The 17311-nt window shown below is 47.6% G+C and overlaps 1 protein-coding gene across 1 annotated transcript; it reads right to left on the bottom strand.

Annotated features, from left to right (window-relative positions):
- Positions 1-11616: 11616 nt before the first annotated feature.
- On the bottom strand, positions 11617-16814 carry LOC124673994 (4-alpha-glucanotransferase DPE1, chloroplastic/amyloplastic). The gene is made up of 16 exons (XM_047210037.1): positions 16473-16814; positions 15718-15780; positions 15501-15589; positions 15357-15417; positions 14817-14895; positions 14280-14416; positions 14036-14194; positions 13876-13952; positions 13598-13737; positions 13446-13477; positions 13273-13347; positions 12859-12931; positions 12648-12736; positions 12429-12473; positions 12181-12333; positions 11617-12074 (listed from the first exon to the last, which is right to left on the bottom strand). The coding sequence occupies exons 1-16, from the start codon at positions 16812-16814 to the stop codon at positions 11970-11972; spliced, it is 1719 nt and encodes a 572-aa protein (XP_047065993.1). The 3' UTR covers positions 11617-11969.
- Positions 16815-17311: the final 497 nt, after the last annotated feature.

Raw genomic sequence — 17311 nt, forward strand, 5'->3', positions numbered from 1 at the left:
GGTTGGGGGCGGAGGGTTGGAGGGTTGGGGCCGACTAAGAAGGATACCAAATAAACTTATCTGATTCAGTAGTTAAATTGATTGTAATTAATCTTTGGCATAGATGTAACCACTGTAACCACTTATTATCATTCAGACCTCTTCTAAAAGTAAGATTAATAGGTTGAGTTTCAAGCACAGTCGACACCAACACATTTTTATGCTGAATAATATTATACAAAGCCGGATATTGGTGGGATAGAGGCGTGTCACCCAACCACACATCCTCCCAGAACCTCACAGATTTTCCATCACCTACTTTGAAACTGCCTCGCTTAAAGAAATCTTCTTTCACATGCATAAGACCCTTCCAGAAAGGTGAATCAGTTGGTCTAACCTCTACTTGTGCCAAAGTTTTGTTCTTAAGATATTTGTTACATAGGAGTTGTTGCCACATACCCTCCTCTGAAAGGATTTTAAACAACCATTTACTCAAAATGCATTTATTTTTCAATTCCAACACCTCAATACCCAACCCCCTTTGATCCCTTGGTCTACACAAAATACTCCATTTAGATAGCCTATATTTCTTCTTATGCTCATCCGATTGCCAGAAAAAATTTGATCTATAAAAGTTAAGCCTCTTCCTCACCCTAACTGGGATTTCCAAGAAGGAAAGCATAAACATTCACCTGCCGCTCAGTTTCATCATTTTCTAAAGGAGCGTAGCGATAAGGTTATGTGTTTGGCGGCGGAGCTCCTTTTTCCAGCAAAATTACGTGATCATATTGGTGATGACGAGGAAGATCTTTGGGTTCGTCAAAGACATCCGAGAATTCCGCGAGCAACTAACTCGCACCAACAGGCAGAGTGTCAGTGTCATGCTGACGAGGGAAAGAATCCAACACTGCCAAAGCCAGAATGTCATTCTGTTTTTTTATCTGAGAATGTCATTTGTTGCTTGGAACTGAAACAGTTCTTTGATCTCCAGTTGCTAAATCGGTAGTGTGTTTTCTGATGTTACCCCTTGCCCAACACCCCATCGTGGGCTCCCAGGTCCAATAGACGGAGATCAGTTTGAAAGGTGTAAGGTGTTTCCCTGACATTGCCAGTTGAGGCACATATTTGATCACAGGTAATTAACTGTCCATTGGCCAATTTAACCAACACTACTGGAATTTGCAGTGTAACTATTGGGGTTGGCAGCAAAAACATAATCTAACTAGAGTACTACGATTGTTCAGATTTATCTAAAGTAATGTTGTAATGAAGATGGTTTCGGTAACGTACCCTCGTAGACCGAAATCGTTTAACGTTCCGCTAGAACGTGGGTGATGTAGTCGTACTCGTGCCGACCTCAGGGTCGAGTCTGGTCCTCCTTGTACGATGTACAATGCCGCACATGCAACACCTCGTATTTTTGGACAAGTATGATGCTCAACAACACTCCCGTCTCCGATCCAGCAGAGGTGTGGAATTAGATCTTCTGGATCCGGATCATAGCAGCAACACTCCCGCATACTAGGTGGAGTTGTCTCCCTCTCGGCGCAGCTCTTCAAAGAACCACGCGAAAGAGAAAACTAGAGAGAGATCTATTTTGTTTTGTGTATTTTTCCCTTCCACGTGTTCACTATATACAGGTGAAAGGGGAGGGGAGGGTCTTGTGTCTTGGCAAGGCGGGACAAAAGGGAGGGGGTGGTGTGGCCAGCCACCTTGGCCGGCACGCCCCCTCTTGGCCCATGGGGTGGCCGACCATGCCCCTTTAATGGGCTCCCCTTTCGGGAGGGGCCCATTTAGGGTGTGGAGCCTTATTGAATTAATTAAATCATATTTAATATATATATTGTTTAAGTTTTGATGGTCCGAGACACCTCCCAAACCACTCCGAACATCATTCGGATACTCCCGGAATCCTTTTAGGCTCTCTCTTCTCTATTTCCAATGACTCCAAAACTATCTTAACTTTTGTTGAACCCTTCAATGTGTTACCATACAGTTCAAGAATAACACAGACATGATCGAGACGCCTCTCCGATTAATGATCACCAGGGGGTTCTTGAGAACCATAATTATCCATTTGTATTATACGAAGATGTGATCGTCGTTTTAACCATTACGCCGAGTCCTATTCACTTTGTTAGATCGACACCGGCAAGTGAGTTCCCTTATATAAATCCTATTCCTCGGACTATTCTGAAACTCTTCGTGATATTCTGCATCCAATCCGAGACTCCAAACAACATTAGGTCTCCAACTCATATTCATGTATCTACCCTAAGCGTCAACGAATCTTAAGTGTGTCACCATATGGTTTGCGAATGATGCAGACATGATCGAGACACCTCTCCGATCAATAACCAATATCGGGATCTAGATATCCGTGATGGCTCCTACCTATTCAATGATGCCCTTGTGGAATGAACCATACGCATTGTGATCAATTCCTTTTTTCTCGCGATACTTTATTTATCCGACATCCAATCGTAGGTATCATCTATATCTAGTTTGATCTCGTTACTGATAAGTAATCTTTACTCAATCTGTGATATTAGATCCCTGAGACCTAGTCACGTTCTTGCAAGCTTATTGATTGTGATGTCAGGGAGATGGCCTAGAATATATCTCTCCGACATTTGGATGGAAAAAATCCCACTCTTGATCCATGTGTCTCACCAATCACTTCCAGAGTACCCAATGCCACCTTTATAATCACCATGTTATGGTGTGACGTTTGATGTCATCAAAGCAATTCTCTGGTGTGTGATTAACACGATCTCAGGGTCTATGGATTATGTTACTTGAAAGCTATAGCAAAAAAAACATTTAATGACTCGATCTTATTGCTATGCTTACATTGGGTGTGTGTCCATCATATCATTCTCCTGATATGATCTCGTTATCAACAACTTCCAATGTACATAATCTGGAAACCTTGATCATCAATTGATCAACGAGCTAGTTTAAACGAGAGGCTTACTAGGAACTCCGATTTATTTAGAAAACACACATGTATTAGCATTTTCGTTTAATACAATTATAGCATAAAAATAAACATTTATCATAAACACAAACATACTATAATAACAACTTTACTATTGCATGTCGGGCATGTCTCCAAATGTATTTATAATGAAAAAAAATCTACTTTTGATGTAGGAAAACAAAAGCCAAATTTCTATGTGTGAGTTCACATCACATATTGATTCTCTAAGTTACAAAATAAAACACATTAATATGACCAGATCAACCTGATGGTTGGCTCACTTAGGCTGGGTCTCTTCCGGTTAGTGCCCGGCCTACAAGTTATGCTAAAGACCATCTTTAACTAGAACTAGACATTGGGGTGCGTCTTGGCTGACAATCCCGTGAAATTCGCGCCGATTTACATTTATATAACGAAGATCAAAATCAAGTGAAAAAATGACTACATATGTAAATTTAAATTACACACTTCAAAGTCATTAGCTCGTGAAATTGAACACAGACTAAGCATTGAGTGGTATAGTACGTGAAACCAGATGCATACAGTGTAAGATTTGCATAACGGAACTCATGAGTACAGAATACAAGAAGTTCACATATACCTATTACATACCACTTTGCTAGGTAAATAAACCACAACATTAACTATATATATTACATAGCACTTTGCTAGGTAACTAAGCCACAACCATTAACTAATGTATCTAGATACATTTATTTTTTGGCAATCATTTTAATCCAATGAAGTAACAATATTTCTTGAACTACAAATATACTCTAGATTATTGTACTTAAGTATACATAATAATAAACTAGAAACCTCTCTCGTGATATTCTTAGGACATACACTATAAAAATCATATGAAGAGATATAAGGAAACACTACATCTGCATACATTATATTGAAACAAGTGACAGAAATTCATCAAGGACACATATGGTTTTGTATTTTCTTATTTTGTCACATTTGACATAGTTTGGTTTACAGATTTCTAAGACGTAATGTATTAAACACTAATGCGACTTTTATCGTAAAGTACAGTTATCATGAATCAACAAAAATGAGCTATACACAAATACATAAATTAGTATATATAATTATATTTACTTTTACTCGCCTGGCCATATCCAAAAAAAGCATCAATGCCATTGTCGTCTGCCGACTCAGGTGTATTACAAAAATGAGCATTCCGTGTAACAGTGAACACAGCAAACACCAAGTGCTGACTCGGGTGGAGGATGAAGGCCTCGAGGCCCTCCATGCCATTGTTGACATAGCGGGCGACATATCGAGCGTCCTAGTGCTCTGTGTTCACGTCCCAAGTAGTCTGGCTGGGTGAAGGAGCTGGGGATCATACCTCGCAGCTGGTGGTCACCGGCAGCTGCTCCAGCCAGCATGTCCCTCAAGGGGAACATGGTCGAGCCATAGATGCTAAAATGGCCGCTCCTTGCCAAGCTCCTGGCCACCACTTCGGCTGCGAGTGCGTCTTCGTACACAATAACGGCATTCGACTGCGTCTGGAACGTGATGATGGCGAAGATGCCTACTTCCGCTAACAACGACTCCTCATCCGATTGTACTCCCCTATCAGAAACACGCAACGCAGATGGACCAAACTGTCCTCCACGCAAACGGCTGGAATCAGTGACTGAAGACGAGCTGCAGTGGCACTTCTTCGAGTATGGTCGTCTGCCGCATCAACGAGCAACCCTTGGTGCGCCATCTGCAAATCTCGAGCCTAAAAATTGTGGTTGAATCGATTACGCTCGAGCCGATTTAAAATCAAAAGTGTAGTATGAATTGAACAGGCCGGGTCGCTCACCTTCATATATGCGTGGTAGAAGGGCAGAGATGGAACCACCGGCAAGTCAACAGCCTTGGCGAAGTCGCCTTCATTGGCGAGCACCACCAAGCCAGCGCGCTCGCCGGTGTCCAAGTCACGGACGAAAGCTGCGGCATCGATGGAAAACAACTTTAGCAGATCTTCGACTGCCGTGTGCCGCCTCACGCCCGTGAGAAGCACCAATCGGTTTACCAGGTTGGGGTTGTGAGCAACCTCGGGAGCCACGGTGAACAAGAGGCTAAAAAGGATCCTAGCATGACATACTGCAAAAAAGAACAATTCAGAATCAACGAAAAGAGCAGCTAGCTCGCACACAAGAAAACGAGACCATCAACAAAATTTCAAGAAACTGCGAAAATCTCCCAGGACAATGTCAAGAACAATTTAGAATCAACGAAAACATCCATCGATGGAAAGAATCCAAGAACCACCGGCCAACATTGCCAGCAAGAAACCAAGAACCGCCAACCATCCAAATATTTGGGTTCATCTCTCGACCTCTTGAGATGGAGGAGCGGGCAACCGGAGAATACAACACTTGCACTGAAACACTGGAAAGAGTCGCTAGAAAGAATTCAAGAACGACCACTGGCCAGCATTGCTGGCAAGAAACCAAGAACAACCATGTTTTCCAAGAAACCAACCAAATATTTGGGCTCATCTCTCAAGCCTCTTGAGAAAGAGGAGCGAGCGGCCGGAGAATACCACGCTTGCGCTGAAACAGGGGAGAGAACACAGCGTCGCCGGAAAGAATTCAAGAACGACCACCGGCCAGCATTGCCGAGAAGAAACCAAGAACAGCCATGTGTTTCAAGAAACCAACCAAATAATTTGGTTCGTTCCGGGAGAGGGGGAGGGGGATACCTTGCATCTCCAAGCTGTATCTTCCATCTCTGGAGAAGTTCGACGGAGAGTTTGAGCCTTACAATTTATTTTTCCAAAACAAAACTTCAACAATGATGAAAAGACACAAATCATTTGTGTAATTGTCATATTTTGATCATGATGTTATACTTGAACAGAAGATAGATGGTGTAAGGGCATAGCTGCGACCCAAATCGGACGCATTGGCCAGTCCGGATGGGGCCGTTTGGGTGGCCGCGCGGACACGCGGACAGGCAGACCTGGCCATTGGTCCGTTAGGGTCGCGCACTGTTAGGGTCGCGCACTGCCCCCAACGCGCGGACGCATCCCAAATGTTGAAATAAAAAGAAAATAAATAAATTAAAGGAAAAAAACAAATTAAATTTAAACTAGAGTTCATTAAACTTAGCCCTTTTGGGCAATTTTTACACAAAAGAAAGCCCTATATAGGCTTTAAAACTAAAAAAGGGACGAAATCCTAGTCCAGGGTTTGGGACGCGGTGGCCGCCGGTGCGCCACCCTACTCCCAATAGTACTCGTCGTTGTCGTCGTCGATGAGGACGACGCCCCCGGCGGCAATGCGCTGTTCCGGTCGGACAAGCCGGAGGGCGCCGGGGACTCATGCCAGGGCGATCACTGCGCCCTTTCCCAAGCGGAGTGCGGGTCCGGAGGGCTAGCCGGTCTGTGCAGGCGTGCCAGCCGCGCCGCTTCCTTCTGTCGCTGCTCCGCCGCAGCGGCCTGCAGCTCCGCCTCCTCCCGGAGCGCGGCCTGGGGCTCCTCCTCCTCCCGGAGCGCGGCCTGGCGCGTGGCCTCCTCCTGCCAGCGCGCCATGGCGAGGAACGCCCACACCTCGGCCTCGACATCCTCCTGGGCCTTACTGGCCATCTCCTCCAGCGCGGAGGCGCGCAGCGCGGAGGTGAGTGCGGCCATTTGGCCATCTCCTCGAGGTCGTTGAGCTCGCGGGACGCCGCCAGTGTGGCCTGCAGCTCGGGGTCGTCCTCCTCCTGGGGCTGGGGCTGGGCATGTGGCGCTTGCGTTGGCGCCGCGGCGGGCTCGTCGATGTAGAGGCCGCTGGGGCGGCGGCCAACCCGCCTAGCAGGCGTGCGCGGCTGCGCACGAGGCCTCGCCGTTGCCGAGGTGAAGCACGTGTGCCGGCGCGCATCGTGCTCCACCTCGAACCACAAGTCCCAGTTGGGACTTGTGTCGCCGTAGGCGGGGTCCTCCCGGAGATCCGCCGGCAACTGCGCGCGGCGCCGCCGGATCTCCACGACGCGGGCACGGCCGGAGACCGGGATCGGCGGCACCGGAACCCGATCTAGGCGTGGGGGAGGTGCACATCGCCCCACGACATTGGGACGCCGGCCTCCCAGAACATCCGCGCCACCGCTACGGTGACGTAGATCCGGTCGCGTATGGGAGGAGCCGGCGGCCCCATGGCAGACGCCGTCGGCGTGGATCACCGGCTGCTGCCGGCCTCGTGGTCGTTGGCGGCTGGTTCGAACGCTCGCTTCGGGGCCATGGCAGCGCGAAAGGTCGAGCTCGTGCGGCCGGAGTGGAGAGTGAGGACTGGATAGGGACCAGTCCCCCTCCCCACTCCACATTTAATAGGACTCCCGCCTGCCGACAGCTGAGCCTAGGGAGGCGGACGCGGCGAACGCGCGTGCCATCCGCGGCCACGGAAACCTGCCCCAGATTTGGACCGGGTTTGGGTTGTCTCGGATATTGCGGCCATCCGCATTGCGATGCATGGCCGCGTTGGGTGGCGATTTTGTCCGTTTAGATCCATTCGGACGCGCGGGTGCGGGATGGGTCGCGCGTTGGAGATGCCCGACATCTCGTGCACTATATCACCATGTTTCGATGCAAATCATTCCGACTCAGATTTTTGTAATGATCCACTGCCCACAAATCTTAAATCTTAAAGCAGGAAACAATGGAATAAATCCTACGATAAAACATGCCGGGACCTCCCGTGTCCATGGTACAGAGAAATTTCACTCAAGGACATTTCACTGGTGTACGTGCTAGTAAGTCACAAGAGTAGACGACATTCACCGCCTGGCGCGTCTCTGCTGCAGCCAGTCTTCCAGGAAGTCCTTGATCTCCTCAAACTCCCGGGCGTCCTGCGACGCCAGGTCGAACACCTGGTGCCCCAGGTCCTCCATCTCGTCGAGCCTCTCATGCCTGATGTCGCCGCGCCGCAGCAGCCGTCTCAGCTTGCAGCACTTCGGTATCGACGGTTCCCGCTCGTGCCGCAGCACGCAGAGGATGTGCCGGCACGGCAGGCCCTCGCGCTCCATCTTCCGGCAGCTGCACTTGAAGGCCACGCTCGCCTTCTTCTGCATATTGTCGTCCTCGCCGCCGACGCGGTCGTGGCACCGTAGCACGGTGAAGTGCTGGCCACGGTAACCCACCGTGTAGACCTTGTCGCCGGAGCCGTTCGAGCTGCTGCTCAGGGTGTCGACGATCTCGAAGTCGCACATCGCCTCGATCTCGTGGCGCAGGATGGCGAAGTTGGCCGGCGTGAAGGACCGCGCGGCGTCCTCCTCCAAGTAGTGGTCGGTGGTCAGCTTCTCCCGGGACTTGTCGGCCAAGCTGTCGTGCTTGTACCCGTCAACGAGCATGTACTTGGTCCAGGAGTCCGCGTGCCGGAGCAGGGCGAGCAGCGACATGCCCTCGGCGAGGCCCGTGTGCAGGCCCGTGGCGAGGCACTCCGTCCTCTGGTCGCGCGCCATGCCGAGGAAGAACTTGTCGCGGACGAACGCGGCGGCCCAGAGCTCCCTCTTCACGTACATCCTGCAGAGCCACTCCTGGTTCGTCGCCGTCCGGTGACTGGCCAGGAAGGCGTGCCACCGTTGCTCGAACTCAACCGGCGAGCACGCGTCGTCGGACATGAGGGACCTGAACCCCTCCTGCGCCGGCCAGCCTCCGAGGTGCTCCATGATGCCCTGCTCCACCTGCCACGAGCACATCCGGTGGTTGGACAGCGGGAGCACGGTCTCGACGGCGTGGACCACCGCGTCGCTGCCGTCGGTGATCACGGACTTGGGACTTTCCTGGCAGGTGGAGTGCATGAAGGCGCGCATTAGCCAGGCGAAGGAGTCAGGGGACTGGTCCGTGACGACGCCGCAGCCGAGGACCACGGGGCGGCGGTGGTGGTTGAGGCCGACGAAGGGGACGAATGGCACGCCGTACTTGTTCGTGCGGAACGTGGTGTCGACGACGACGACGTCGTGGATGTCGATCAACGCCATGCTGAGGCACGCGTCGGCGCCGGCCCAGAAGAGCCGTTTCAGTTGCCCCCCGGCGTCGAGCTCGTACTCGTGGAAATGGTCAGGGTCGTCCTCGTCCTTCCTGCGGCGCAGCTCGCCCAGAACCGCCGCCGTGTCGTCGCTGTCGATCAACGCCATGGTCGATCCTGAGCGTGAGGCCTACGTGGCTACTGGCTACCTGGACACATCAGAAATCGATCTGAATAATTAGAGGGAAACAAGATGTATCGAAAACTCAAAATACAAGTTCGATCGAGTACCTCTGGGCTGCCGGCGGCGGCTGGGGAGGCGGCGGCTGGAGAGATGGGTTTTGCGGCAGCCGCCGGCAGGAGGAATTATAGGGAGGGATCACGCAACTACGGAACTAGGGTTAGAGATTAGAGCATGTCTAACAGGCCCCTTATAACCCGTCCACCCCATAAAATTCCGGCGGGATACGGGACAGCCATGGTTTGGGCCGTCTAGCTGGCTCCGTATTCGGGCCGGCCCGTTTCGACGGAATACGGGGCCCAGGAAATCCGCAGCGCCGCCCCCTACTTATACCGGGCGAGGTTGCGAGTGAGGGGTTAACCCCCTCACTCGCAACCCTAGCTCCGCCGTGCGCCGCCGCCTCCTCCATCCTGCTCCGGCGAGCAATCCCCCACCTCCCGTGTCCGCATTCAAGCCGCCACGCGCCATGTCCGGTCGCCGAAGCCGTTGCACGTGTACAGCGAGCGGATCGAAGCGATCCCGCTCGCCGGACACCGTCGAGGAGGCGTGGCGGCGCCAATGCAAGCGCTCCGCCGCGGGGAGTCGCCGTGCGGCGTGTCGGTACGCCGGCGCGCTTTACGTGCCGGAGTCGCTCCGGGAGTTCGCCGCGGGTGGGCGGTGGTACCTAGAAGATCCGCCGCTCAAGCCGATGAGCGGCGGCGCCTTCGAGAAGTGGCGCGCCGACTGGGAGCGTGAGCGCGCATCGAAGGCGGCATGGGCGCCGCGCATCGGCAGCACCAGCGGCGGAGGAAGCGGAGGCGATCCGCGTGCCGGCGAGGAGGAAGCGGAGGAGGCAGAGGAGGAGGCGGCGTTCATGCAGGCGGTGGCCGCATCCGAGGCGGAGGCCGCCGAGAAGGCTCGGGCGGAGGCAGAGGAGGAGGCGGCGGCCATCGCCGCCGTGGCGGAATTCAAGGCGCAGGAGGCTGCCGCCAGGGGGGCGTTCGTGTCATTCGTCATCCTCGACGATTAGATAGGATGGCAGTGTAGAATCCGCTATGTATATATGATCCAGGTATGATCAATGAAGATGAACAATGGATTTCAAAAAAAAAGAAAAAAAATGAAGATGAACTATGGTTTTAATTTTCCTGGGGTTTTAATTTTTAAAAATACGGGGTGAAATACGGGATCTGCTAGACGGAATGGTTCAGCTAGACGCACTTTTCTGATACGGGGCGAAAAACTCACGTTATACGGGGCAGAAAAATAAGGGACATGTTAGACATGCTCCTAGGCGTGTGGCAGATTGGATAGTACGGATGGTGGCGAGGACTTGGGGGCAACTTGGGTAGGACTCTAGGTACGTGAGACTTTTTTTTTTTGAAAAAAGATGACAAGACGTGTTTATAAATTCTCCAAATAAAATCGACAACACAAATCCATGTTATATATACAACTCCAGAAAAATTGCAACTCAAATGTTCAATCTACAATTAGAGAATCAAAAGGATAAATTTGGCTAGCTATGAATAGTGTGAAATACTTGAAAAAATAAAAATTGTGTGAATATATTCACTCAAAGCTGACGCTATTCATAGTCGAGATTTTTTTGTTTTTGTTATTCCAGATATAGATTCAATCTTGAGCCGCATTTTCTTGGAGTTGTAGATATAGCATGTAGGCAGGTTGCATAAAAGATTTCAAAAGGAGGAAGCTAGTGCTTCTTTGATTTAAAAGATTTTCATAGGATTTTTGCAGGATTAGAGTTCTTATAAATAAGGGTGTCTCTAATGCTCAGTCGACTGAGATTTAACTTATGTCTCACTGGAATTACATCAGCGTATTTCAACGCATGCCTAAACAAAGTACAAACATCAGCAAATATGAATCTTCAATCAGAAACAAAATCCAACGCAGGAGCACTTGACTGAGACAGCTAGCTAAAACTTAACAATTCCGTAGAAATAATCCTATGTTGGTTGTTTGATTAGTAAAACATCCTATAGGATTTATTTTGTCTAAGGATTCTTGTCTACTACATTTCATGAAAAAAAAAATCATCTACTCAAAGCTTCCGGGAGGAGTCCTTTGCTTTTTCTTGTGACGCAATCAAACAAATCAAATCGTGTACGGTACAAATGAGCATGACACTACAATACAGCATCTTTTCTGTTCATGTGTTTTGAGAATCCTAGGAATAAAAAAGAGGGTCCTCCAAATATTTGAACGAGTGCATATCCTGGAATGCGCTTCCAAATATGAAATGCCCTTAGCTGATGTATATCTAAAACGCGAAAGCATATTGCATAACCAGTATTACCGAATTTATCTACACATGGCTGGATTGAAATAGCAAAGTTTCGCTAGAAAAACTGATTCACGCGGCAAGGTAATAGAGCTTTTGTAACTTCTTCCATAGTCAACTAAAAGGTAAGCTAAGCCTCACCACACATATTAATTTTCTCTGAACTGTAAAGAGAACTTCAGAAAACAGGTGAAAACAGAAATTGATAACACATATCCCGGTTGTTATTTGTTAAGAGTTTCAAAGACTCATAAGTTATGGATATGAAAACCCAGAGTATATATATACATACACGAAACCAGAACATTTCGGACTACCATTTTTTTTTAACAAATATAGCATGACTATAGCAAATTGTGAACATGCAAGAGGTTTCTAGTTCAAGCATGCTAATTTGCAACCCATCAAGGCAACCCTATTATTTGGGGACAGGTGCCAAGATCTCATGGAACAGTAGCAACCAAATCATTCAGGTTTGGCTGCGCTCGAAGCCTCAGGCCACAGAGAACAGAAGAGTAGTACTGGAGATGAGCTTTACATCCGGTTGTACATGGCAAGCAACTCCTTCAGCTGTGCTGCTTCAGAGCTAAGGCTGTCAAAGCTCACACAGCTCGGTATCCTCCATCTCCAGTTTCCTTTCTGTGGATATGAAAGAAGAGAGAATAAGCTTTTACCAGATTGCTATTTATTTATTTTAACTGTAAAATTGCTTTTCATGAGCAGACACTGTGCAGCCAATAATAACCTGTGTAGCTGGAGTGTTCATCCTAGCAGAACTGTCAAGGCCAAGTATGTCCTGCATGGGTACCATACAAGTCCTCGCAACAGAAGACAGGGCAGTAGAAATTAGTGCCCACGAAACATCCGACTTGCCGACCTCAGGTAGATACTTGAGCACCTGAACAAAGTATAGGGGATAAGATTAATTAGTATGACATGACACCAGATGTCTTGTCATTGTACGATAATTCAAGAATGTTTAGCAACACTGACGGTGAGCTTTTCTTCCTCCGGTAAAGTTCGCCACCAGCCAACGACCTGAGGAAGAAATGATTGAATGAGTGTCAGCACAAAATGTTACGAAACTAGTAGAATGAGTGTCAGGATACAATGTTAATTTATGTAACTAGTAATCTTCGAAAGATGTAAAATAATAAACAATCTTCCAAAATGTGTAAATAAATAGGTTTTAGAGAAACTTTGAGAACTAACTGTATCATTATCATGTGTCCCAGTGTATACAACTTGATTCAATTCATGGTTATGAGGCAAGTGGGGGTTACCAGGGCCACCGCCAAAAGCTGCTCAGAAGAAAAACTGAAATTAGATGATCCGAAGCTGAATCAGGATGTCACGGATAAATAATCATAGTCATAGTTCCCTGCAAAAACAAAGCATCCTCATATTGCACTAGGACTATTACCAAACTGAAGAACTGCCATTCCAGGAGCCCCAATAGACTTCCTTAGCTCAACAACATCTTCAGTTATCACCCCCTACAATTAGTTTAGAATGAAAAGAGAACCATAAGCACGAGCAGTGGCTGCCACAGAGCATTTAAAAACCACATTATACTAGTGAAATTTCGTGAAATTAACAGTTTAACACTAAACCAGTGTAAATGACTGTATTTGACACCACAGGGTTGCAGCGGAGGCATCGCCAGTAAGCACGAAATAACTGAGCACTCTGACTGGAATTATACTTCAACCGCTCTCAGATCACATTTTCACAATCCACAACTAACTGTAGTTTCTATGTTCCTATAAATCCACGATAAAACGATGCACTTGATTCCATATTTTAGCAATTAAAAGGAAAAGCCCTGGTGTATTACCAGGTCTTCTGCTATAATGTTTGTTCTACCAACAGCTTTGCAGAGCGCATCAAAAAAGGCATTCCTTGGTCCAGCCTACTGCCAAAGAAAATAGGAAAGAACACATCAGCAACCAAGATTCTGTGAAAAAAGGAAAACAGGAAAACAGTAGCATTCATGAAGGCAATGCTCACCCTCCAGCTTCCAACCATCGCTACTTTTGCTCCTACATTACGAGTGTATAATCGATTAGCAGCATAAATTCCATTTTTCCCCAAATGCAAATTCACTTACAGTAAAATGCTTATTATGCAGATAGGCATGCAGAATAATGTGTTTAACTTACCAGAAGGAACTGCCCAAAAACCAGCAAGCCCCCGGAAATGGTCTATACGGAACTCATCGTACAAATCAAGGGCACGTTTAATCCTCTTTACCCACCATGCAAAGCCATCTGCCTCCATAGATTTCCAGTCATACAATGGACTGCATAACAAGTTCAACAAAGGAAACACTGTGTTCAAAATTTTCTCAAATCACAGATTCACAGGAAATATATGGTTACTGGTACACGACAGAAAAAGAGCTAGGAAAAAGTAAGTAGACAGGAATTGAAGCATCTACCTGTTCCATAGCTGACCAGTCTCACTGAATGCATCAGGTGGAACACCACTAACAAATGTGGGGAAACCTTTTTTGTCCTTTACAACAAGAAATAACAATTTAGAACATTTTAAGTCTTCACGGTAGAAGTACGTATGCTAGGAAACCAAGTGAGGTATACCAGCAAAAATGATTTTCTGTTTGCCCAAACATCAGCACTATGGTAGCCAACATATATCGGCATGTCACCCATTATGCTGATGCCCAGCTTCTGTGCATGTGAACGAACCCGTTGCCATTGCTTTTGAAATAAGAACTGCTGTGCCATGAATATCTCAATCTGCATAACACGTGGAATATATAAATCTGCTAGCATTTATGTAAAAGATCATTACAATTCAAAACCTATAGTCTGAGATACGTACAAAGTCCTTCTGCTTTTCATATATATCTTTCAGTGCTCCAGGATGGCGATTTTTCAGAGGTTCAGGCCACTCATACCATGACACTGCATCGATACTATTGTCGATAGCGGCGAAAAGTGCAGCATCTTCAAGCCAGCCTGGTGGGAAGAGGGGCTAAGCATTATAGACTACACTCTGTATATCACTTCAGGCATCAATGGCATTTATATGTTCCCTTTTGAATTGAAAAAGGCATGTATCTGTATACGAAACCCAGCTAAATTGAGACTCTAATCTTATCTGAGAGTTTTGGTGCTTTCCCAACATTTTGATTTAGTTTGGAAAATGTGAAGCTTATGTTAAACATTAGAGACATATCTGCATTTCCACATAACAATATGTCTTTCATCCTTTTGCATTGAAATAACAAATTGAAATCAAAATTGTTCAATACATTTCCACTGTAGTGTTTGAGTGGATCCTGGTACTTCCTCTTGGACCATAATAGACTAGTAAAGAGCATGAAAGACACATCAATGGAAAAACAAGATTTCTTGCCTGAAATATCTGGATTTTTCTTGAATTCCTCATACTGCACTCTTAGTTCTCCAGGGCACAGTAGGAGCCTCTCTGCTGCCTAGAATAAAAGATTTATCTATAACTAACTGTTCATTGAAACCAATCTTCACACATGGGATATTTTTGTCAATCAGCAGTAATTTTGCTCCTACCATATGTTCTCAATAAAGCCAGGAACATTTAAACTGGATAGCCAAAGAATGTACGCTTACATAAAATTTAAATTAATGACTTGTATAACCCTTTCAAAAATGAAATGGAGTAACCATTTTCTACATGCTGTTGTATATATGGTACTCTAGAACTGTAGAAAGGCCAGATAGGAAGGTAACATCATTATATTTTACTTTTTAGGACAAGGTAATATCATTCAGATAACTTCGTTCTGGCCTATTCAGAATGTAGAAGCAACCAACAATACTACATATGCAACATGTACTCCAAGCATAGACACACTATACTTTGCATACATGGAAAAAAAGATGACATGAAGCACAATAACAGTCATCAATAACTAACCTTGGCAATAAGAGGTTCTTTCAGATTAGCAACTGTGTCAAATTCCACATATTCCAAATCCCTGTCATTAATTTAAATATGTAAAGGGCTAACAGCAAACTTATAGGTGTCTCTCGCATTGATTATGAAGAAACTCAGACTCACAAGGGATCAGGAAGTTCATCCTCCATCAACAGCCCATCTTTTACAAGCTCTTCAAGAGAAATCAATAGGGTATTACCAGAGTTGGCATCCTGCAAAAGTGGATGCATGTTCCCTAGAGCCATTGAGTTATTACTGCCATAAAATAGGCAAAAGCGCGCTATATACAGAATTAACTCCAAAGTAAGCAAAAGAAATTCTAACTAGTATGAAGCATCACCTGTCCAGAATAAGGAGAACCATCCTCCCCGGATTTCCTTCCCGGAGGAACAAGTGGGAGAACCTGCGGACATGGATCAAACCGACAATCAATCAGCATTTTCGTTTTCCAGTGTTCAAGTCAATCACAAGAACACAAGCAGGACACCAAGCCAGTACCATAGGAAAACATACACATATATCAACAGCAAGAAATTCACTGAGTTAATTTTAATGGTCGGAGAGAAATGTTGGGTATTGCTTTCGCAGTGTTTCATTCTTTTTAGCTGGCTCTAGCCTGCTACCCGATTGCAGTTTCATGCGCCATTGATGTTATATCCAGTGCAGTTTTTTTTTCCTTGAGAAGAATTAATAACCACTGCGATCTGCAGCAAGAATGTTCAACTGTACTAGTACTACATTGTATGCTTGCAACCACAGAAATGGCTTGAATCCCTCCATCTTATTTACGATTGCTACTAGTAGTATTTTCCAATTTCTAAACAATATATGTTTGTAACTAATTTATAAATGATTTGAATCCCTCCATCCTATTTGAGGTACTTACTCGTCCACATTTCAAAGCAATCTAGTGTTTCCATCATCCCTAGCATCGGGTGACAAGCAAACACGCACACCACAAAACCATTTCGATCAGCAAGTAGCAGTGTTTACTGTCGCACGCCAACCGCGGAGTAATCAGGGAATGAGGGAGCAGAGCAGTTGGTAAGCGGCAAGCAGGGGGCAGGGGGGGGGGCAATGCGCGTCCCTAGTCACCTGCCAGAGCGTGCAGCCGGCGTCGCGGAGCCAGGAGAGGAACGCGAGCGTCTCGTCACCCAGGTCGCCGATGCCATGCGGGCCGCGGAGCGAGGTCGGGTGCAGCAGCACCCCGGCGCGGCGCCGCTGGGCCTCGTCCACGACGGGCGTCATCTGCTCGTACCCCTCGGGCAGCTCCTTCCCGACGCCGACCGCCGCGACGGCCGCCGGCGTCGTCGTCGCGGCGGCGGCCCCTCGCGCCTGCGGCTGCGCCATTGCGCGGAGGAGGCGGCAGCGGCTGGGGCGGCGGCAGGGCGCGGCCGAGGCGAGCTGCGGGAGCGGCAGGGTCCGCGCGAGAGCCATGCGGCGGGGTTGGGGTGGTGGTGGTGGCGGAGCGGAGAGGGGAGGGCGGTGGCCGGTGGCCGGTGAAGAGGAGAAGGAAGGAAAATGGAGAGAGATATGGGCGCGCCGCGCGCGTGGGGCCCGCTTGTCGGGTGGCGTGGCGTGAGACGAGGCGCCGGACCTCGGGAGAAAAGCCTATTCTATTTCGGTGGCGTGGCGCCGTTGACACGTGGTCGGTGCTGTAGGTAGGACCTACCGTGCTTCTTCTGAATTGTACGCCAGCGCATCTTCTCACTCACACGCTTCCTTATACTTTTGTATAATTGTGTGTACTGTAGTTTGTCACGTACGGAGCACATTAGTTCTGCGTTAGTGTGTGTACAACTTCACCAGACAAAGTTGACGTAGCGTGCTCAACCTATGGATATGTGTATTGTGAGAAGGAAAAAAAGTACTAGGTGCTACTAGGTGCTAAATCGATTCTAGAAAGGAGCGACTAATCATCTGAATTGATTCTG

This window comes from Lolium rigidum, chromosome 7, assembly GCF_022539505.1.
Source record: "Lolium rigidum isolate FL_2022 chromosome 7, APGP_CSIRO_Lrig_0.1, whole genome shotgun sequence".
NCBI classification, from domain to species: domain Eukaryota; kingdom Viridiplantae; phylum Streptophyta; class Magnoliopsida; order Poales; family Poaceae; genus Lolium; species Lolium rigidum.